The sequence below is a fragment of the Theobroma cacao genome, chromosome 1 (assembly GCF_053813885.1).
Source record: "Theobroma cacao isolate CCN51 chromosome 1, ASM5381388v1, whole genome shotgun sequence".
NCBI classification, from domain to species: Eukaryota; Viridiplantae; Streptophyta; class Magnoliopsida; order Malvales; family Malvaceae; genus Theobroma; species Theobroma cacao.
In genome coordinates, this window is record NC_142639.1 from 41,536,126 (window position 1) to 41,559,811 (window position 23,686).

At 33.4% G+C, this 23,686-nt stretch overlaps 3 protein-coding genes, 1 long non-coding RNA gene and 1 pseudogene across 7 annotated transcripts; all 5 read right to left on the reverse strand.

Moving 5' to 3' along the window:
• Positions 1 to 2,752: 2,752 nt before the first annotated feature.
• On the reverse strand, positions 2,753 to 4,923 carry LOC18614430 (UPF0481 protein At3g47200-like). The gene is made up of 2 exons (XM_018114274.2): positions 4,739 to 4,923; positions 2,753 to 4,138 (listed from the first exon to the last, which is right to left on the reverse strand). The coding sequence occupies exon 2, from the start codon at positions 4,124 to 4,126 to the stop codon at positions 2,867 to 2,869; it is 1,260 nt and encodes a 419-aa protein (XP_017969763.2). The 5' UTR covers positions 4,127 to 4,138; positions 4,739 to 4,923; the 3' UTR covers positions 2,753 to 2,866.
• A 2,476-nt stretch (positions 4,924 to 7,399) lies between these two features.
• On the reverse strand, positions 7,400 to 8,980 carry LOC18614431 (UPF0481 protein At3g47200-like; annotated as a pseudogene). Its single transcript, XR_016024170.1, has 2 exons — positions 8,938 to 8,980; positions 7,400 to 8,687 (listed from the first exon to the last, which is right to left on the reverse strand). The product of XR_016024170.1 is annotated as a UPF0481 protein At3g47200-like (transcript).
• A 909-nt stretch (positions 8,981 to 9,889) lies between these two features.
• LOC18614432 (UPF0481 protein At3g47200-like) lies at positions 9,890 to 10,971 on the reverse strand (the record flags this gene model as incomplete). Its single annotated transcript, XM_088802939.1, has 2 exons — positions 9,890 to 10,239; positions 10,321 to 10,971. Coding segments are annotated over 2 exons (813 nt in total), but the record flags the coding sequence as incomplete, so codon positions are not given.
• A 5,075-nt stretch (positions 10,972 to 16,046) lies between these two features.
• LOC148764838 (uncharacterized) lies at positions 16,047 to 16,459 on the reverse strand. The gene is made up of 2 exons (XR_016025123.1): positions 16,305 to 16,459; positions 16,047 to 16,225 (listed from the first exon to the last, which is right to left on the reverse strand). It is a non-coding gene; the product is annotated as an uncharacterized LOC148764838 (long non-coding RNA).
• A 1,852-nt stretch (positions 16,460 to 18,311) lies between these two features.
• Positions 18,312 to 20,209, reverse strand: LOC18614434 (UPF0481 protein At3g47200-like). 3 transcript variants are annotated; one of them, XM_088803012.1, is made up of 3 exons: positions 20,009 to 20,208; positions 19,448 to 19,786; positions 18,312 to 19,159 (listed from the first exon to the last, which is right to left on the reverse strand). In XM_088803012.1, exons 2-3 carry the CDS (start codon positions 19,764 to 19,766, stop codon positions 18,483 to 18,485), a joined length of 996 nt encoding a protein of 331 aa, XP_088659138.1. In that variant the 5' UTR covers positions 19,767 to 19,786; positions 20,009 to 20,208; the 3' UTR covers positions 18,312 to 18,482. The 3 variants fall into 3 exon arrangements, with proteins under 3 accessions (XP_088659138.1, XP_017970084.2, XP_007052259.3); XM_018114595.2 differs by having other exon boundaries at positions 18,312 to 19,778; positions 20,009 to 20,209; XM_007052197.3 differs by having other exon boundaries at positions 18,312 to 19,786.
• Positions 20,210 to 23,686: the final 3,477 nt, after the last annotated feature.

Below are 23,686 nucleotides of genomic sequence, written 5' to 3' on the forward strand. Positions count from 1 at the left end.
ACGTATTTGGTTTTTAGTTTGTAAAGAGATGATAACTAGATGAGAAATTTGTACCTTTTGGAGGATTATATATATTGTACTATTTAGAGATTTGAGGTTTAGTAAAGTCTAAAATTTAAAGAGATTTTGGAATTATTACATTTAGTTTAGTCAAATGTGGTTACCTTACATGCTTATGGGATTCATCTCATGAGTATGTGGTGTCTGTTAGGTCCAAAACCTTGGGTTTGGGGCGTGACACCACCAATGATGAATAATCTTTGACATTGAAGTAAGAGCAGGCAAGATCGAGAAAACAATAAGAGGCAGGAAAAACTGGATAATATATATATCTTCAAGAACAAAGAACGGGAGTTGATTTTCAAGTAACATCAAATCTGTTAGAAGTTCATCTCTAAACAACTCACCATGGTTAAAGAAGTCGTTCTCGACGTTGACAGCAGATTTTTGTTTTTTATCCTAATGCCTGAAGTCGCTTGTGTTGATCGAAATGTCTTCTTAAGAGCATAATGATAAAAATTGCATCATTTATTATTATGTCAATAAACTTGGACTCCCCCAACAGACAGATAAATGGGATGGCATAAGACCTGCCTATACGGTCTAAATTCATTTTGACCATTTCATGAATTTTGTCCATTGTCTTCTCAGAAATGCTTTCAGAAAATTTTTGGTAAAATCTAACCTTTTGCATCTCCATTTGAGCCAAATTTTGGTTACCGTGATGCATAGGCCCTATTGAAATCAAGTGAGGAGTGTAGGCTTTTTCACTTCCTTCACGAAACGGTTAGGGACCCTGTAAATACAACACTGAGGCCCAGGCTCTAAGACTTCCAGGCTCGAAGTGGCTGAGCTTTCCCCTAGCATAGGCGATAATTCATGCTCGGTGTTTTCCATATGTGCAACTTTCTTCTCATGTAAAACAAACAACAATTCTCACTAGTTAGCAATAGCAACAAAATTAATTAAGTTTTAAGCCTTATTAAGTCCAAAAAAGTGTTTAAAATTTCAGTTTGAGGCATTATTAAATACCAACCTTGGACTTACCCCTCAAAAAACTCAATGTCGTTAAATAAAATCAGTACTCATAAGAATAGAAATAAGTACCTCTGATGCTGAAGAGGAGGAGGCCATCAAATCCGAAAAAACAGCTCAAGGTTCAAAGTGCGAATGAACCAACTTAGTTGCGTTACTGAATACAACTGGTTCCGGTAAGTCTTGGCGTTTCAGTTTATACAGCAGAGAGTAATGAGCAAGGTTCTCTCAAATGTAATAGAGGAAGATGCCCACCTTGTTTCTTAAGTCCCATCCTTGGATTGGCACAAGTCGTCTACGAGTCAATCTTTCGTACAAAAAGTTGTTGCATGTTTAGTTGTTGTTTCTTTAACTCCCCCACCTTATTTTTTCTGACAAAAAGTTAATGAGTTTTAATACGCATGCAGCCACACATATTAAGTTCTTGATCGGCCGATTTGGTCAACTTCCCAGAATATAAAGGCCTTTCTTCCTACTTTCCGATGGGTGGGAGCGCATTTGGGTTTTAATAATGCATGAACTGAAATGTTGTCTTCTCCTATGGTCTAGAGGGGGCAAAAGCATGGGTTATCTTATCAGTTATCATAAATAATTTAAGAAATTGCAAGAGGATCAATATAAAAGCCACGGCCTATTTTCAAACCTGCTGTTAAACTAGAGCTAACCCGTGCCCTTGAGATGGGCATTAACCTTGGAGGTGATCAATGAATAAATTCATTCCAAGATGCATTATGTAGATAGATAAAACTGCAGCCATGCCCTTGAGATGCAATTCACAAAGCAAACCCTACAAATTTACAAACAAGCAATGCATTTGACAAAAATTTTGCACTTCAGGCACACAAATTTTAAGGAGAAACAAAATTGTAAAACTATCCGGAAAGGTCATAAAACAAGTTTTTCAGAGTGAACATATATAACAGAGGAGTAAAAGCAGGATTACCTTGAGATTTTTTCAATGTAGAACTGGAATCAATGCTTTATTTCTTATTCGTGGTATCCTTGGAGAAGGGGGCAGGAGGATTGGAGGCTTTTAGGAAGAGGGAGGCCATACAAGGAGCATGGAGACTTTGATTACTAGAAAGCAAAGAGTCTATAAGTTCAAACACAAAAGTTGGAATAAGAGATCTCATATAGATGCATATTTATAATTTAGGATTTTCCTGAGGCCTTCCTTAGTGAAAACAAAACCAGTTCAAAAGCTTTCCTTTCTCTAAGCTCCAAATATTCAAGTTCTGCATTATTTCCTTAGTTTTGTCTACGATCATGTTTTCCTTTAAAGGTTTAAAACACCCACCAATATCCTAGTATGATTTAATGCAAGCAAAGGAAGCATGAAAAAATGAAACTCCAAAAGTTTCTCTAAATAACAACCTACTTTGCCATTTACAACCTTTCATCCTCATCAGATGCATAAGTACCTTTCTTTCTTGCCTTTTGTTTTCTTCAGGAGAGATGCATGATTGCTTTTTTAACATGTTTCTTGATTCCTCACAATCCGGGAACACTTATCCTTTGTTCATTCTACATATCCCCATCCAAAAGAATTTATTTTAATACAATTATTTTGAATAAAAGAAATAAGGGATAATTAATAAAAAAAGGAGTTGTGACTCTTGAATAAAAAAGAAGAAAAAAAGAGAATGGGTGATAGTATATAAAATACTACCAGTAGTTAGTAGTTACCTACAAGGAAAAAGCCAATACCATAAAAATATGATAAAATTTAATAGGTACACAATTGTTCATTAACAGTAGCAATACATGATAAAAGCAACAAAGCTTGAAACCAAACTGCCTTCTACTCAAAGGGGTTATAAGGCAAATAAATTTATTTCATGGGAATTGCTCGATCTAAAATTGCCATTACAGTTTGTATAAGAGTGAGTAGCACCACAATAGAAGCAACTATAGTCGCAGTTCCTCTCCAAATATTTTTGAAGTAGACATGCTTCAAGGTTCTTATTGTCGGATTCCAAGACCTCTCATAATATAGGTTTAGATCCCTTCCGATTTCGCTGTAGAGCCCAGTTGGCAGCACAAGTTCCACCGTAAGATTGTTAATCATTTCTGCCACAGCTCTGTGGCTACCAAAATTATTGACAATTATATTTTTTTTTATCAATAAATCTACATCTTTTTCAGAGACAACAAAAGAATTTAGTAGTTGAATATAACTACAAAAGTAAGCTTCTTCTCGAAAGTCACATTGTTCACAGGCCATCACATTTCGACAAATAGTCTCGGTTGCGTAGGATGCAACAAAAATTGGGATTTTTAGCACTCCTTTCTCAAATGTTACATTAAGCAAGCGGTCATTACTAACTTCAAACTTAACACCAGCTTCGTGCAACATCGTTGCGGTGTACATGTTGTCATCACTGATCTTATTTTTGATGGATGGACGACTAATCACTAGACTGCATCTGGTTAAATCCGTAAAGTGTTTAATCCCCTTTTGGTACATTGTTGGATCTTTATAGATAGTGAAGTAACTACAAGCAAGATCAAGAAAAGAAGGTGAATGATCAGAGACAGGAAAAGCTAGTTTATATAGATCTTCAAGTACAAAGAAGGGGAGTTGATTTTCCAGTAACATCAGATCCAGTCGAAGCTTTGTACTAAACCATTCACTACGCCATACTAAATTGTAGATTTCTCCTTCTTCATAGTGCATCAATAAAAGCTCAATGATAAAAACTGCATCATATAATATTATTTTCTCAAACTTGGAAGCCTCGAACTCAGCATTAAAGAAAAATTCCAAGCCATAACACCTGCGTATTTGTCTGCCATGCTCTCCGATGTAGCTCGGAAATTTTCCAAATGTCTCGGGGGAAATCCTCGAAGAAAATTGGTTGAAAGTTCTCATTTTCCACTCCATTTTATCCAATTTTTGGTTATCACAATGAAGAGGCCCTATTGAAATCAATTGAGGAGTGTAGGCTTTTTCGTTTGCTTCACGAAAAGGACTAGGGACCTTGTAAATACGACACTCAGGATCAAGCTGTAACACCATATCAATTTCGAAAACTTGGGGTCGGTGGTGAGTTTCAATTCGTGGAGAATTTTCTTGGTCGGTGTTTTCCATATATGCAACTTCCTTCCCATGGAAACAAACACAATTCTCACTAGTTAGCAACAGAAACAGAATTAATCAAGCCCCAACTTTAGATTTAAGCTTTATTAAGTCCAACACAGTGTTCAAACTTTCATTTTGGGCTATTATTTTTTTTTTTTGAAAGTTAGAATTCATTCAACTTCAGGAAGGGAAATCCTTTGTACAAACATAAGAAGAACAGGACCAGGAAGTCAGATCTGTCCTTCTTACACACAGCTGGTTACAAAAAACACCAGCAGACCTTCCCCTGCCTCAAGCCCTAGAGTCAGAACCTACCCATACACAGTTGACAGCAATCAACTTCTACCCATTAACATTGGAAAGCAGGACACAACATAATCTCAACACTCAAAAGACTTTACAATCAACAAAATTAGTAAGATTGGGAAACACAGCTAGCTTGCCTGTTTCCCCAACTCTAGATTTATCCCGAAAAACTTAGAATCAGATCCAGACGAAGGAACTTAATTTCATCAAAAGTGAACCAATTTGCTAAAGATAAAAAGTAAATAAACCAATGCCCTCACTTTTTTTTTTTTTGAAATGCAAAACCAATGCCCTCATAAGAATAGAAGAACGTACCTCTGATGCTGAAAGGAGGAGGATCAACCGGTAGAAACAGCTCAAACTTCAAAGTGCGAAACGAACAACCTTAGTTGAGTTATTGGATATAACTGGTTCCGGTAAGTCTTGGCGTTTCGATTTTACAGACAGAGAGTAATGAGCAAGGTTCTCTCAAATGTAATAGAGGAAAATGCCCACCTTATGTCTTAAGTCCCATCCTTGGATTGGCACAGATCTTCTACCAGTCAATCTTTCGTACAAAAATTTATTGCTTGTTGGTTGTTATTTCTTTGGTACAAAATTTTATTGCTTGTTGGTCGTTATTTCTTTAACTCCTAACTTGCCACACATCACACCAACAAACCTCGTAATATTTAAAATTTTAAATTTAAATTGTTAGTAATAATAAGTTTGGATTGTTATATAAATTTTATCAATCACATTCATATTAAATGTGAGATATTAGATATTATAATATCATAAAAAAATAATAAAATAATTTCTTTCATTGAACTCTAACCCATTTATTTTTACCAGGAAGCAGCTGGTTGATTATTGCATATTGAATTACTCAAGGTACTACTTCTAGTCACGTGCCTAAAATACAATGTACCTGGCCACAAAGGACACTGGTCCATCCCTAGCAATCAGGTCGCGGAAGGAGTTGGGTCTGGAGTAGAGAGGTACGGCCATGAGGGATCGAAGGAAAAGATGCTTTAAAACAGGGAAGTTGTAATTAATCCAACCTACTTCTGTTAAAACAGTTTTTTAACAGATAAAATATGTGGCACAGATCAGGAGAAAAAGCAGGATTACCCTGCGATTTTTTCATGTAGAACTGGAGTGAATTGCTTCATTTATCTTTCATGGTATCCCGGGGGAAGGGGGCAGGAGGATTGGAGGCTTTTCGGAAGAGGAAGCCATACAAGAAGAGCATGAAGATTTTGATTACTAGAAAGCAAAGAGTTCTATAAGTTCAAACACAGAAGTTGGAAGAAAAGATCTCATATAGATGCATATAATTTAGGATTTTCCTCACGCCTTCCATAGTAAAAACAAAACCAGTTCAAAAGCTTTTTTTTCTCTGAGCTCCAAATATTCAAGTTCTCCATTATTTTCCTAGTTTTGTCAACGATCATGTTTTCCTTTAAAGGTTTAAAACTCCCACCAATATCCTAGTACGACTTAATGTAAGCAAGCAAAGGAAGCATAAAATAATGATACTCCAAAAGTTTCCCTAAATAACAGCCTACTTTCCCATTTACAACCTTTCATCCTCATCAGATGCATAAGTGCCTTTCGTTCTTGCTTTTTGTTTCCTTCAGGAGAGATGTATGATTGCTTTTTTTACATGTTTCTTGATTCCTCACAATCCGGGCCAAACCCTGGTTGACCAACCAGTATTCTATAACACTTCTCCACTGTTCATCCAGCATATCCCCATCGACAAGGAAATTCAGGAAAATATCTTCAATCTCTCATAACTAATTCTGGTAACAGGTCACTTTCATCTATTATATATTTGACCTTTGAATATAAGCTTTTGAAAGTGTGAATGCAGGTGTGCCTACATGGCATGTACATACGTTGATACAGCGCTTTTAGTAGTAGACAGGCCCACAAACCTAGCTTAAGCTCTGTTCATCCTGCATATAATTGTTTGGAAGCAAAGGCGCATCCACGGAACATGCAGGGAATTAAGAGGCCATGGAACGGTAGTCATATTGAGATAACCACTCCACAGACCAGGCACCGAGGAACAGAGAAGCGACGGGGAAATCTTTGACGGCATCAAACGATGATCACCGGCATAAACTTTACGATACGAAGATAATGCCGGTCCTATCCCTATCACCACCGCCCACCGCCACCTCCATGACTTATCTCTTCCTTCTCTAGACTTCACTGACTTTGCAGTTTGTCGCCGTTCTAAGCTGCCGCTGTTCCTTGATTGGGTTGACCGGCGCCATGGGGATCATTGTTTGGACCCTTCTTTTCTATGGGTAAAGACTTACCCCTTCCCAGCTTAATTTCACATCAGCCCAATCTAACCACAGGACATATGATTTTTTAGACCCAGGCCCGACCAGCTTTATCCTATTAATACTATATTTTAATTTTAAAATATTTTTATTTATAATAATAAATCTAACTTAAATGGTGAGTTGGGTCTAAGTTTTCAAGGTGTCAATCGCGCCCAATCACTTTTAGTGCCCGACTATCTATCTTTTATTCTTTCTTTTAATCGTGAGAATTTTTTTCTTTTTTCTTAAGAGATGGAAATTTGAAAAATCATTTGAGATTTTGATTTTTTTATTTAATTTAACATTTCATGTAAAACTTTTTTAATTGTCTCAAATTACACGTTTAATGAATTCAAGAATAGTTTGAAAAGAAAGAAAAGCATAATTAATAAAGAAAGTTGTGGCCTTTGAATATTAAAAGAAAAAAAGAAAGAGAATGAGTCATGGTCCTACTACTAATTAGTAGTTACATACAAGAAACAAGCCAATCCCATAAAAAAATGATAGTAACAATATTTGATATGGGCAACCAAGCTTGAAACCAAATTCCCCTTCCACTCAAAGTAAAAAGGCAAATAAATTTAAAAGTTCAAAACAAATATAAATTAACACATAAGAATATTGATTTTATTTTTCATTGAATCAAATGCTACGATCAAGTAAGAGTATCTATTTTGTGAGCATTGCTCGATCCAAGATTGCCAATAAAGTTTGTGTGATAGTGAGTAGCACCACGATGGAAGCAGCAACAATCGCAGTTCCTCTCCAAAGATCGTTGAAATAGACATGCTTCAAGGTTGCCATTATACGGTTCCAAGAATTAGCATAATAGTTGTTTAGGTTCCATCCAATATCGCCATAGACAAAACTTATATTTACGATTCCCACTGCAAGATTGTTTATCATATTTGCCAAAGCTGTACTACTACCCAATTTATTCTTAATAATCCCTTCCTTTACTAGTATATCTACATCTTCTTCAGGATCAATAAGAGAGTCTAGTAGTTGAACGTAACTAGCAAAATGAGCATCATTTGAATAGTGACATTGTTCGAAGGCTATCAAGTTTCTAAAGGTGATGTCAGTTTCGTACGTCACACAAATAAATGGGAATTCCAGTACTCTCTTCTCAAATTTTACTTTACCGAATCTGTATGTACGCTTAAACTTGACACCAGCCTCACGCAACATCGTTGCATTATATGTGTTCTGCCATGCAAGATGTGAGATTGATGGGCAATTTTTAACTGCATCATATCTAATTAAATCCGTAAAGTGTGCAACCTTCTTTTCCTCGAATGATAAAGAACGATAGACATTGAAGAAATGATAATCAAGATAGAGAAAGGGTTTACCCGTATTACCAAAAGCTAGGTAATATAAATCTTCAAAGACAAAGAACGGAAGTTGATTTTCAAGTAACATCAAATCTGTTGAAAGTTCAACTGTTAACAGTACTCTACGGATTAAGAAGTTGTCGTCCTCGTCAATGATATGTTCTCCAACTTTCACCAAGAAGAGCACAATGATAAAAATTGCATCACGTAGTATTATCTTCTTAAACTTGGAAGCCTCCAACCCAAAGACAAACTGGATATCATAACACCTGTATATACGTTGTACTTCCTTTTCCATGTAGCTCTCGAAATTTTTCTGTGTCTCCTCGGAAGTCATTTCAAAAATTTCTCGTAATATCTCTCCTTTTGCCTCTCCATTGGAGCCAAATTTTTGTTACCATGATGAACCGGCCCTATTGAGGTCAATTGAGGAGTGTAGGCTTCATCATTAGCAGCACGAATACGTCTGGAGACCTTGTAAATACAACACTCATCCCGAAGCCCTACGCTTTTTTCAGAGATATTACTATCCAAATCTTTGGGTCGGTCGTTGTTTTCACCTAGCGGGGCAATTTCTTGCTCGAGGTTTGCCATATTTGCTACTTTCTTCTCATGCAAACAAATGACAATTCTCACTAGTTAGCAATAGAACCAGAATTAATCAACCTTATTAAGTCCAACAAATTGTTCAAAATTTCGTTTTGGAGCTTAATAAAAGCCCGAACTTTAGATTTTCCCCAAAAAACATAGGGTCAGATTCAGATGAAGGAATTTAATTTCATCAAAAGTGAAGCAATTAGCTAAAGATAAAATGTAAATAAAATCAAAACCCTCATAAGAATATAGAAGTACGTACCCAAGACGCTGACGAGGAGGAGGATATAACCAGGAGAAACAGCTCAAGGTTCAAAGTGAGAAATGAACCAACTTAGTTGGATTATCGAGTTTTATAGGGCAGAGAGTAATGAATAAGGTTCTCCCAGAACCAACAGAGGAAAATGCCCACCTTGTTACTGAAGTCCCATTCTTAATTCTTTGATTGCACAGGTCGTCTAAGAATCAAACTTTGTATAAAATCGGTGTTTTTTCTGTGTCTTTTTCTTTATGCTTTTTAAGATGTTTAAAGTGGAAATTTCTTGTGTATAAATTTTCAAATATATATTTATACTTGAAACTATCAGGTTTAGAGACCCAAAAAACAAAAAAGGAAAATCTAGAACTATATATTTAGTTTTGAATTATTATCTTTTTTTTTTCATTTTCTATATGATCATGTGTTTGTTCTACAAAGAAAATGCTATTTGCAGAAAATCACATCAAACCATCATTCATACCTCAGTTAAGAATTTAATTTATATATAGTCAACATTGAAGCATGCAGTCATCAGCTGTTACAAGGCCATGTGCTCTACTTCTGCTCTTGTACTCCTGAAAGTATTCACATGTTCAGCACATATTTGGTAAATCTACTTTGCGTCCTATATGTTGTTGTCACCAGTAGAACAGGGAAGAAGCCATGACTTAGAGAATTAGAGAATTATTTTTTTTAAAGATATAAGTTTGGAAAAATCATTTGAGGTTTTTTGTGTATTTTAAATTTTCGTGTAAAACTTTTTTAGTTGTTATAAGTTTGTCGTTTGATGGATTCAAGAATTTATTTTAATACGATTACTTTGAACAAAGGAGAGAGTACTTAGTAAGGAAAGAGGTGGCTTGTGAATAGAAAAAGAAAAAAAAAGCAAGAGAATGAGTCAATACATAAAGTCCTACTAGAAGTTAGTAGTTAGATACAAGAAACAATCCAATTCCATAAAAATATGATAAAATCTAATAGGCATACAATTGTTCCCTTATAACAGCAACAAAGCTCGAAACCAAACCTACCCTTCTACTCAAACGGTCAAGCAAATAAACCTAAAAGTGCGAAACAAACATAAGTACAAATGAAAAGTAATTTTATTTTTCATTAAATAGAAAACTGCTATCAAGGGAATATTTATTTTGTGGGTATTGCACGTTCCAAGATTGCCAATATAGTTTGTATGAGAGTGAGTACCACTACAATGAAAGCAGCAGCAGTTGCAGTTCCTCTCCAAAGATTGTTGAAATAGACATGCTTCAAGGTTGCCTTTGTACGGTTCCGAGAATCATCATAATACTGGTTTAAATCCTTTTAGATTTTGTCAAAGCAGAAACTAAAATCTGCAACTTCCATACTAAGATTGTTAATCATATTTGCCACAGCTGCACTGCTACCTGTTTCATTTTCAAAAATCCCTTCCTCTACCAATAAATCTACATCTTTATCAGCGTCAATAAGATAATTCAATAGTTGAATATAACTACAAAAATAAGCTTCTCCTGGATAATGACATTGTTCGAAGACCATCAGGTTTCTAAAAATAGTCTCAGTTGCATTCACCACCCGAAAATATGGGATCTGTAGCACTCCCTTCTCAAACTTTACATTAAGCAAGTCGTCATCTACAGCTTTAAACTTAACACGAGCCTCATGCAACATCATTTCGTTGTACATGTTCTTGTTGTCTATTTTCTCATCTGAATTTGATGGACGAGTTGTCACTGCGTTGCATCTAATTAAATCTGTGAAGTGTTTAATCCCCTTTTGGTCGAATGTTTGATCCTCATCGACATAGAAATACAAGCAAGCAAGATGAAGAAACGAGAGTTTATCAGAGGTAAGAAAAGCTAGATTATATAAATCTTCAAAGACAAATAACGGGAGTTGATTTTCAAGTAATATCAAATCCGTTTGAAGTTCAATTCTTAACCATTTTCTACGGAATAAGAAGTCGTTGACTTCTTTGTCAGAGTTCCTCAAGAATAACTCAATGATAAAAATTGCATCAAATAATATCATCTTCACAAAAATTAGAAACCTTCAACTTAGTGTCAAAGACAAATTCGACATCTTAACTCAATGTTTGCTCATATCAGAGCTTATATTTGGTCTTAAGGGATTGTTTCTTTGTTATTTCCTTTCTTAACTCTCACTATTTTGCTCATCTTTCTGTGTTAGCCTCACTGATGGCTTTATCTGGTTTCAATACCCCAGCTCCACCAGTATTTACTGGTGAAAATTATGCAATCTGGTCTGTAAAAATAAGGTCCTGCCTCAAAGTTTTTAGTGTCTGGGAAGCAGTGGAGACTGGAGAAGAACCAGTACAGAGGCATGCCAACCCCACTTTGACACAGATTCGGCAATTTGAAGAAGATAAAGCTAAAAGGTATAAAGCTTTAGCCTGTCTACAATATGCTATTTCTGATAAAAAATTTTCTAGGATTATGCACTTAGATAATCCAAAGGATGTATGGGACTATTTGAAAGATGAGTTTTTTGGTAGTGATAGAACTAGGCAGATTCAAACCTTGAATTTGTTTAGACAATTTGAGATGTTAAGAATGGAAGATGATGAATCCATTAGAGAGTTTTTTGGAAAGATGATGGCTTTGGTAAACTAGTTGAGGCTGTTAGGGAAGGTTATGACAAAGGAGAGATTAGTGCACAAAATGCTAGTAAGTCTACCTGAAATGTATGAGTCTAAAGTTTCTTCATTAGAAGATTCTAAGGACATGGGACAAATCACCTTGAAAAAGTTGGTGAATGCCTTGGAGGGTTTTGAACAGAGAAGGGCTTATAGACAGAAAAGCTTAGTTGATAGTGCACTGGTAGCCGAAACCAAGAATCTGAAGCTTGCTGGAATAGTTCTAGGAAGAGTGATTCTAAGAGGAAGGAAAAGGGGAAGAAAACAGTGGATGACAAGGATGGAAAGCAGAAAACCAAGTATCTTCCTTGCACTTATTGTAAAAAAACAACACACACTGCCAAGTTTTGTTGGTATAGACCAAATGTAAAGTGCAGATCATGTAATCAATTAGGACATATTTAGAAAGTGTGCAAAAACAAGGCTAAGAAGTCAGATGAAAAGGCTACTGTAGCAGAGCATTCTGAACAGGCAGATGAGCTGCTGTTCATGGCTCGAGAGGCTGAGAAATCACCAAGGAAAGGGATTTGGTTTATAGATAGTGGTTGCTCTAACCATATGACTGGAGATGAAACTCAATTCACCACACTTGACAGAAGCTTTAAGGCAAGAATGGAAATTGGAAATGGAGTTTTTCTAAAAATACTTGGAACAGGAACAGTTGCAGTTGAAACACAAGTTGGCACCAAGTACATCAGTAATGTTTATTATGTCCCCTAAGCCAACCAAAACTTACTTAGTGTAGGTCAGCTTGCTGAGAACCATTATGCCTTCATTTTCAAGGATACTTATTGTACTATCTTTGATCCTAGAGGTGTAGAAGTTTTAACTGTAGAGATGAAGAACAAGTGCTACCCTGTGGATTGGAAAACCACTGAGCATAAGGCTTTATTTGGTTCAGTTATTGACTCTAAGTTGTGGCACAATCGTATGGGCCATGTCAACTATGATTCTTTACAGAGGATGTTTTCTCAGAACATTGTTGATGGTTTACCTAAGATTGTGAAACCTGATCATGTCTGCAAAATATGTCAGCTTGGAAAACAAAGTAAGCTTCCATTTCCAAAATCTAGGAGGTGGAAAGCAACTAAGAAGTTACAACTGATCCACACTCATTTGGCAAGACCAATGAAGACACAGTCACTAGGAAGAAGTAGTTATTATCTCTTCTTTATTGATGAAGCTACCAGGTATTTTTGGATTTTCTTTCTAAAATTCAAGTCAAAAGCCTTTAAGTATTTTATGAAGTTTAAAAGTTCTGCAGAAAACCAAGCCAATACCACAGTCAAGATTCTCAGGAGTGGTAATGGCAAGGAATTTACTTCTGCAGAGTTTGAGAAATTTCTCTCATAGCTTGGTATCAATCATCAATTGACTGTCCCATATTGCCCTCAATAGAATGGAGTATCTGAGAGGAAAAATAGGACACTCATGGAAATGAGTAGATGTTTGCTGTTTCAAAAAGGACTTCTTAAGACTTTTTGGGCTGAAGCTGTGAGTACAGCTAATTACTTACTGAATCTGACACAAACTAAGGTTCTTGAAGGTAAAACACCATTTGAATGCTGGTTTGGTTACAAGCCGTTAGTTGCTCATCTGAAGGTCTTTAGGTGCATTAGTTATGTGAAAGTGCCAGATGAAAAGAGGACAAAACTAGATGAAAAAAGTCAAGTAGCCATTCACATTGGTTATAGTGAACAGTCAAAAGGTTATAGGATGTTTAGTGTTGATTCAAACAAAATCTTTGTCAGCAGAGATATTAGATTCAATGAAAGGTCAAGTTGGAATTGGGATAAGTCTGCTTTTGAAACATCTAAAGTTTTAACTCTAAATGATGATTCTATAGTTGTTGAAGATGATCAAGATGTTGATATTGAGGATGAAAGTCTTACAGTGAGAGGTACCAGATTATTGTAGGACATATATGCAAGATGTAATGTTGCCATTTGTGAATGAACTACTTACAGTGAAGCTGTTAAGGATGATAAATGGATACAAGCTATGAATGAAGAAATGGAGATGATTTTAAAGAATAGAACTTGGGTTCTGGTAAAAAAGCCTGTTAATAAACACATTATAGGTGTCAAGTGGATCTATAAGATCAAGTTAAATGCAGATGGCTCAGTTAATAGATTCAAAGCCAGATTTGTGGTGAAGGGATATGCTCAAATTCATGAAGTTGACTACTGGGAAACATTTGCCCCAATAGCAAGACATGACACAATCAGATTGCTCACAACTTTAGCTGCCAAAGAAGGCTAGAGTAAATGGCATCTGGATGTTAAATCTGCTTTTCTAAATGGATATCTGAATGAAGACATTTATGTTCAACAACCAAAAGGCTATGTCTCACCAGGAGATGAAAGGAAGGTTTGCAAACTTGTAAAAGCTCTATATGGGTTGAAACAGGCACCCAGAGCCTAGTATGAAAGGATAGACACTTATCTGATATCAAAAGGGTTTCTGAGGAGTGTGAATGAACCAACCTTTTATGTAAGTATTTTTGATGATTCATATAAACTTATAATTTCTTTATTTGTGGATGATCTACTTATTATTGGTTCAAGTGAATCCTTGTTGAGGGATTTTAAAGCTGAGCTTATGAGTGAATTTGAAATGTCAGATTTAGGACAAATGAAGTACTTTCTTGGTTTGCAATTTGTTCAAACTTCTGATCATATTTACCTTCATCAGAGTAAGTATGCACATGAGATATTGAAAAAATTCCATATGGAAGGGTGCAAGTCAGTTGAAACCCTATTAACTGCAAACTGTAAATTAACAAAGGAAGACGATTCTGCAACTGCTTCAAGCTCAATATACAGGAGTATTGTTGGAAGTCTGCTTTATTTGACTGCATCAGACTTGAGATCATGTTTTCTACTAGTTTGATGTCCAGGTTTATGCAGAATCCTACTCAAACTCATTTTGCAGCAGCTAAACGAGTGTTAAGGTATATCAAGGGAATTGTTGAATATGGTTTGAAGTTCACCAGGAAGGATTGTCATGATCTGAGTGGCTACAGTGAAAGTGATTGGGCAAAGGACACTGATAATTCCAAAAGTACAAGGGGTTGCTGTTTTTCATTTGGCAGTGGTATATTTTCCTAGAATTAAAAAAAACAGGAGGTTGTTGCTTAGTCCTCAGCAGAGGCTAAATATATTGCAGTAATTGCTGCTACAAACCATGCCATTTGGCTCAGGAAAGTGTTACAGAATTTAGGATTTGAGCAAGTGAAGGGTACTATACTTTTTATAGATAACAAGTTAGCTATATCTATTGCTAAGAATCCTGTTCAGTATGGCAGGACTAAACATATCAAGGTGAAATACCATGCCATTAGAGATGCTATAAAAGATGAAGAAATTGAAGTCAAGCACTGTGGTACTGATATTCAACTTACAGATATCTTTACGAAAAGTTTGGGCAAGGATCAATTTATGTTTTTGAGATCTGAATTGGGAATTTGCAGCTTAAACACCAAGGAGGTGTGTTGAATGTTGGTGGTATTTAATCTGCAATCAGCTGTCGTATAGAGTTGTCCACAATGCCGTTTTCATTCCTTATTATGTTTTTCATATTAAGTTGTTATTTTTACTATTTACTGTTGAAGTCTGTAGGGTACATTTTGGGTCTTGACTAAAACTACACCGTTTAGGGAGTTTGTTAGTATTAGTGTTAGGGAATATTCCACAAAATTCCAGCACTCGATTTTGGGGAATTCCAATGTTTCCTTTTGATATTTGTCCTTTTCTTTATCTTTCTCTCTCATCCAACTGTTTTTAAGGAATACAATTTCTCCGGTTAATGAAATGGTTGCCAGACCATTGTTTTGTGTGGCAAATATTTTCTCTCTCACACTACTCTATTTTTTTCTCTTTCCCTGTTCTTTAATGAAAAACCGTTGTCATGTTTTTCCAGAGTTTTAGAGCAAAGTTTTGACAAAGAGGATCAAATCAAGAAAAACAACTCAAGGTTCAATGTGCGAAGTAAACTAACTTAGTTTCGTTATTGGATACAACTGGTTTCGGAAAGTCTTGGCAAGAGTAATGAGCAGAATACAATGAAATATTTTAAAACCATTCATAGCATGTCAAGCAGAAAACTACCTTTGTATTCTGCAGATGCTTAATAGAGGGTGCTGGGTGCAATTTTCATCAAGTTCTTAACTGCAGCCATTCGGTATTGGGCAGTATAGCGACCATCTGTACCAGAATTCCCCTTGCAATCATGGGTTGGTAGCCGAAAAACTTCCCCACAAAAAAAAATCGTAAGTGTTGGAAAATTGAATACTATATTTTTTTCAACTCCAAGTGTTTATTATCAACTTACAACTCCATCACAAAATCCTAACTGACTTTTTGTTGAACCATGGCCCAAACACTGCCTGCCATATATAAACCCTTTGCGTAATGCAAATGCTAATAGTTTGATAATTATGCAGAGAAAGATGCAGAGCTGAACCACAAAACCCATTGCATTAAGGCAATACAAGGCACTGAAAAGGAAAGAAAAATGAAAACCCAGGAAGAAAAAAATGGCCTTAAACCAAGGCTAAAGCACTCATTCATCCCCTGCCCTAGGACGAATTCCCAGTCCAGTTCTTTTACTTGCACCCACTTGCATCAAATCTTCCACCTGTTCAAATGAAATTATTAAAAGAAAATTATAAATTTTGAAGGTGAAAATTTGAAAACACAGGAACCAATAGTTCTACCTGTTTAAACCACCTTGTGAATGCCGGAAGCGTTAAGGAAAGCGACGGATGTGGAGGCAAAGACGCCGAGGAACAGAGAAGCGACGATAAAAACTTTCATGGGCATCAAACGATGAACACCATCGTAACCTTTACGATACGAAGATACAACCCATCCAAACTGGGCCACGCTTGATGTGGCCCAATACCAGTGGCTTTGGACGTGGGTAGGGATGTCAACGGGTACCCTACCCGGATACACTGGGTTAGGGTACTCCATAAAAGAGTTCGGATAGTGATTTTACTACCTGAATCGGGTTCGGATAGAGTTTGGGTACCACCCCTTAGGTATTCATTATCCGAACCCGATTAATATTTATAAATATTTTATTATTATTTTAATAATTAAATTAAAAATTTACAATTTTTATCAACTTTACAAGCAATTTTTTTTGTTAAAAACTAACAAATATATGAAAAGTATGGTTACTCTAATTATTAATATGATGACATTAATATATTTAAATTAAAAAATTAAAAAATTATTAATTATGTTTAAATAATTTGAATATTATATCATATTGTAAAGGAATATAATTACTATTATATATGTACTTTTAATATACATATATTTACTTTTTATTTTGGGTTAACATTACAAAAATTATGACTCATAAATGATTAATTATAATATATATACCATTATTTATATAATCTTATAATATATATATTTAAAGAAAGCTTTTAAGATTAGAATAGTTTTAGAACCTAAATGTTTTTTTTAATTTCATGAAATTAAGAACAAATCTTTATAATTAATTAAATTAATTTATGAAACTATTATTATTAATTAACTTGTAATGTCTTTTAATATATATAGTTTATATATTGTGTTAATTTATAAGAAATATAATTACTATTTCATATATTAAAATATTTTTTATATATGCGTGTGTATATATATATGTACTTTAATTATATATATATATATGTATTTTTATTTTGTATTAACATTGCAAAAATTATAAGTCATAAAATTATTAATTACAGTATATATATCTTTGTTTATATAAACTTATAACATATAAATCTAAAAAGAAGTTATGAGATTAAAAAAGTTAATTGGGTAATTGGGTACCCATGAAAAAGATTTTAATAATTTTTTTATTTAATCGGGTATTTAAACTAGTTAAGATAATTATAAAGTAGTAGGAATGTATTAGAGTTAGGATTAAGGTAGTAATTTTTAAATTATTCGAGTAGTTAATAGAGTTAAGGTAGTTAATTTTTAATAAAATTAGGGTTCAGGTACTTCAAAATTATAGTATACTCGACCCGTTGACATCCTTAGACGTGGGTCCTATCTCCATCACCACCGCTCTCCTCCACCTCCATGGCTATCTCTTCTTCAAATTTTCACTGACTTCGCAGTTTGCCCCCTTCTAAGGTGCTGCTCTTCGCATTGCTTCCTTGATTGGATCGACCTGACTTGGGCCAGACTTGGACATGATATTTTAGACCCAGGCTCGACCACCTCCAAAACTATTATTGCATTAACAAATATTATATTTTTATTTAATTATAATATTAAAATATTAATAAAATTTTTTATATTTAATAATAAATAAAATTAAATGTGTGAGTTTGGATCTAAGTTTTTAGGATGTCAATTGCGTCCTATAACTATCCATTTTTTATTTTTTATTTTAATCATGAGAGTTTTTTTCCTTTTTGAAAGGTAGAATTTTTTTCTCTTTAAAAGATAGAAGTTCGAAAATCCATTTGAGATTTTGGGTTTTTTTTTTTAATTTAACATTTCATGAAAAGCTTTTTTAATTGTTACAAGTTACACATTTAATGAATTCATGAATTTATTTTGATACTTTAGTTAGAACAAAGGAAATAAAGAATAATTAGTAAAAAATGTTGTGGCCTTTGAATATAAAAAGGGAAAAGAAAGAGAATGAATCATGGTCTTCCTACTAGTTAGTAGTTACATACAAGGAACAAGGCAATCTCATAAAAATATGTCAAAATCTAATTGGCACACAATTGTTCATTAATAGTACCAGTACATGATAGGGGCAACAAAGATTGAACCAAATTCTCTTTCCACTCAAAGTGCAAAACAAACACAAATTAGCACACAAAACTATTTTATTTTTCATCAAATCGAGCACTGCAATCAAGCAAAAGTATTTATTTTGTAGGCATTGCTCGCTCCAAGATTACAAATACGGTTTGTGTGAGAGTAAGTACCACTACAATGAAAGCAGCAACAGTTGCAGTTCCTCTCCAAAGATTGTTAAAATAAACATACTTCAAAGTTGCCCATCTATGATTCCAAACATTATCATAATAGTCGTTTAAATCCTTTGCCATTTTGTCATAGCACAAAGAAAGTGATGCAACCCCCCTCCTGAGATTGTTAATCATAGTTGCCACAGCTGCACTACTTCCCATTCCATTAAAAAAAATATTTTTCTTCACCAATAAATCCACATCTTTATCAGTTTCAACAAGATAGTCTAATAGTACAATATAACTACAAATGTAAGGCTCTTTTGGATAGTGACATTGTTCGAAGGCCATAAGGTTTCTAAACCAAGTCTCAGTTTCATAGTCCACATAAAAACTTGGGATTTGTAGCACTCCTTCCTCAAATTTTATGTTAAGCAAGTCATCTAGAGCAGAATAATCTCCAACATTTCCAATAGCTTTAAACTTGACACCAGCCTCATGCAACATCGTTGCATTGTACATGTGGTCGGTTCTCTCATCTGAGTTTGTAGGGCAACTTCTCACTAAAATGCTTCTAGTTAAATCTATAAAGTGTTTAATCCCCTTTTTGTCGAATGTTTGATCTTCCTTGAGGTCTAAGTACAAGCAAGTAAGATGGAAAAAAGAAGGATAATTAGAGGTACCAAAAGCTAGGTTATATAAAGCTTCAAGGATAAAGAACGGGAGTTGATTTTCAAGTAATAGCAAATCCGTTTGAAGTCCAGCTTTTAACCATTCTTTATAGACTAAGAAGTCGCTGACTTCTTCAGAGTTCCTCAAGAATAACTCAATGATAAAAATTGCATCAAAGAATATCATCTTCTCAAAGTTTAAAAGGCTTTCAGTATCAAAGGTAAATTCGATATCATAACACCTGCATATACCTCTTGCATGCGCTTTGATAAGGCTCCTACATTCTTCCAATGTCTTCTTGGAAGTCCTTTGACAAAATTTGTTGTTATATCTCTGCTTTTGCCTCTCCATTCGAGCCAAATTTGGGTTACCATGATGAATAGGCCCTATTGAAATCAACTGCGGAGTGTAGGCTTTTTCGTTTGCTTCACGAAAACGACTAGGGACCTTGTAAATACAACACTCAGGAGCAGGCTCAAAGTCTTCTTTAGGGACATCAATTTCCAAATCTTGGGTTTGGTCGTTGTTTTCAATAAGTGGAGCAATTTCTTGGCCGGTGTTCGGTGCCATATGTGCAACTTCCTTCTCCCCTAAACAAATGACAATTAACACCAGTGAGCAATAACAATAGAATTAATCAAGCCACATGTTTAGATTAAAGCCTTATCAAGCCACAACTTTAGAAGATTTACTCCAAACAAACATAGGGTTAGATTCAGATGAAGGAACTTAAATTCATCAAAAGTGAAGAAATTAGTTAAAGATAAAAAGCAAATAAAATGAAAAGTCTTCAAAAGAATAGAAGTACACACCTCTGATGTTTAAAAAAAGGATCAAACCAGCAGAAACAGCTCAAGGCTCAAAGTGCGAGATGAACCAACTTGGTTTCGTTATTGAATCCAACTGGTTCCGGCAAGTCTTGGCGAGAGTAATGAGCAAAGTTCTCTCACATTTATAGAGGAAAATGCCCACCTTTTTTCTTAAGTCCCATCCTTGGATTGCACAAGTCGTCTAGGAGTCAATTTTTCGTACAAAAACTTATTGCTTGTTAGTTGTTAGTTGTCATGTCTGTGGCATTGGATGCGGGGCCAATCTCCATCACGGGTCGGTCCCATGCACCTGTGAATCATAATCGTCTGTGGGACTCGCTAGACCTGGCTGAGTGAAAGCATTGGTCCGACCCAAATTCTACCTACACTTTGAATTTATCACATAAGTTTAATTAAAATCGAATTTCAAAAAAATTTAAAAGAGATTTTTTATTTTTCTGAAATTTTCAGAATCTATATAGTCATTTGGCCTACTTTGAACTCTTGTAACTTTTAACCTGAAAAATTTTCAGTGATGAAATCAACACCAATATGCAATATTCATATCATATTACAGCACCAAAATTTGTTTCGATTAAAAAGAGCACAAAATTCTCAAGTTTCGAAAGTCAAAATTATCAAAATTATCATAAAATACCCAGATTTTTAGATTTTCAGTTTCAACGAACTTATTTTGAGGCTTCAATTCTCTTAACACAGGAAGTCTATAACCAAGCTATTGATGAAATAAACTAAAGTGAGTTTTTTTGCCTTTTCTTTTAAACATATTGGGATAAAACTGATTACTTTTATTTTAAAATCTGATAAGATTAACTGATTATTATTTAATTTAATTTTTATTATTATTATTTATTTAAATATGATAAGGTAATATTGACTGATTTTTATTTAAACGTGATAACGTAATCTGACTCTAACTAAAATATATCTATTTTATTTTCAAAAAGTCTTTCTCTTTTTTTTTTATGTGTGGGGTATTACAGAACCAACTTGGTTTCGTTATTGAATACAACTGGTTCCAGCAAGTCTTGGTGAGAGTAACGAGCAAAGTTCTCTCAAATGTATTATAGGAAAATGCCCACCTTGTTTCGTAAGTTCCATTCTTGGATCGAACAAGTTAGGGATGTCAACGGGTCGGGTACCTTATAATTTCGAGAGACCCAAACCCTAACTCTATAAAAAATCAACTACCCTAACCCTATTAACTACCCGAATAATTTTAAAATTACTACCCTAACCCTAACCCTATTACATTTTTAATACCCTATAATTATCCTAACCCGTTTAAAAACCCGATTATATTAAAAAATTATTAAAATCTTCTTCATAAAATTTCTCAACATATAACCGAACCCGTATACATATACAATAATATTTCTCTACATATTTCATAAAATTAACCACTAATTAAATTAATAAAAACAAAAATAATAGCTAAGTTTCAAAACTATTCTAATCTCACAACTTCTTTTTAAATAATTAAGTTTATATATTATAAATTTATATAAACAAAAGTATATATATTATTTTGTAATTAATTTATACAATAGTAATTATATTCTTTATAAATAAACATAATATATAATATAAAGTATATGTGTTAAAAGACATTACAAGTTTTATATTATAAAGTATATATATTAAAAGTATTATAGTGTATATACAAAATAGTAATTATATTCTTTATAAATTAACCCAATGTATATAAAGTATAGATATTAAAAGACATTACAATTTAATTAATAATTATAATTTCATTAATTATATGAATTTGCCCTTAGTTACATGAAATTTAAAAAAAATAGTTAAATTTCAAAACTATTCTAATCTCACAACTGTTTTTTAGATAATTAACTTTATATATTATTTAGTATTTAATTTATACAATAGTAATTATATTCTTTATAAATGAACATAATATATAATATAAAGTGTATGTGTTAAAAGACATTACAAGTTATATACTATAAAGTGTGTATATATATATATATATATTGCAATTAATAATTTTATAAGTTATAATATTTATACTATTAACACAAAATAAAAAATAAATATATTTATATTTAAAGTATACATATTAAAAGTATTATAGTGTATATACAAAATAGTAATTATATTATTTATAAATGAACCCAATGTATATAAAGACAGTATGGATATTAAAAGACATTATAATTTAATTAATAATCATAATTTTGTTAATTAATTTAATTAATTATATGAATTTTCCCTTAATTAGATGAAATTTAAAAAAATAGCTAAATTTCAAAACTATTCTAATCTCACAACTTCTTTTTAGATAATTAACTTCATATATTGTAAATTTATATAAACAAATGTATATATATTATGTAGTAATTAATTTATATAATAGTAATTATATTCTTTATAAATGAACATAATATATAATATAAAGTGTATGTGTTAAAAGACATTACAAGTTATAGTAATTATAAAGTGTGTATGTGTGTATATATATATATGTATATATATATATATATGTATGTATAGATTACAATTAATAATTTTATAAGTTATAATTTTTGTAATGTTAACACAAAATAAAAAATAAATATATTTATATTTAAAGTATATATATACTAAAAGTATTAGTATATATATAATATAGTAATCATATTTCTTATAATATTACTCAATATATACAATATATATTTAAAAACATTTCAAGTTAGTTAATAACCATAGTTTAATGAATTAATTTAATTAACTATATGAATTTATCTTTAATTACATGAAATTAACAAAATAGTTAGATTCCAAAATTATTTTAAGCTTAAAGACTCTCTTTAAATGTATATATTATAAGTTATAATTTTTATAATTTTAACCCAAAATAAAAAGAACATACATTTTTATTAAAAATATATATAATAATAATTATATTTTTTTATAATATGATATAATATACATATCATTTAAACATAATTAATAATTTAAAAAAAAATTATTTATATATATTTATATCATCATATTAGTTATTTAACAAAATATGTTTTAAATATATTTATCAATATAAAACAAAAAGAATAGCTTGTCAAGATGGTGGAGACGGGGAAAGCACCTTTTCGTGGCCTGGGTTGACATCCCTAGAACAAGTGTTTACGAGTCAATCTTTGAGTCAATCTTTCGTACAAAAAATTATTGCTTGCTAGATGTCAGGTCCGTGTCCTTGGTTGCGGGTCCTATCTCCGGCCTTGGTCGGCCACATGCACCCGTGAATCACAATCGTCAGTGGCACTCGCTAGACCTGGCTGAGTGAAAGCGTGGGTCCGACCCAAATTGTACCCACACTTGGCTCTCCACGCGAATTAATACTAGCCAAACAGGAGGAGTTCTTCCACCCGCATATGAACAAAACATGGGGCGAAACAATTTCTTTCATTCAATTCCAATCCATTTACTAGCCATAGTGGAGAAATCAATGTCCCACATGTTTCTGCTCATTGGCTGCACTGCCACCGTAGAATGGTAGTTTTTGTAAACATATTTACATGAAATGATATATCTTTTACTTATCAAAAAAAAATCCTAAGTCATTTTTTTTATCGGGGGAGCAGCTGGTTGGTCATTGCATAATTGAATTACTCCAGGAACTACGTGCCTAAAATTCAATGTAGGTTGCCACAAAGGCCAAGG

Bases quoted from the DNA above. Each gene is read 5' to 3' on its own strand.
- LOC18614430 (XM_018114274.2), bottom strand. From the start codon at position 4,126: ATGGAAAACACCGACCAAGAAAATTCTCCACGAATTGAAACTCACCAC.
- LOC18614434 (XM_018114595.2), bottom strand. From the start codon at position 19,766: ATGGCACCGAACACCGGCCAAGAAATTGCTCCACTTATTGAAAACAAC.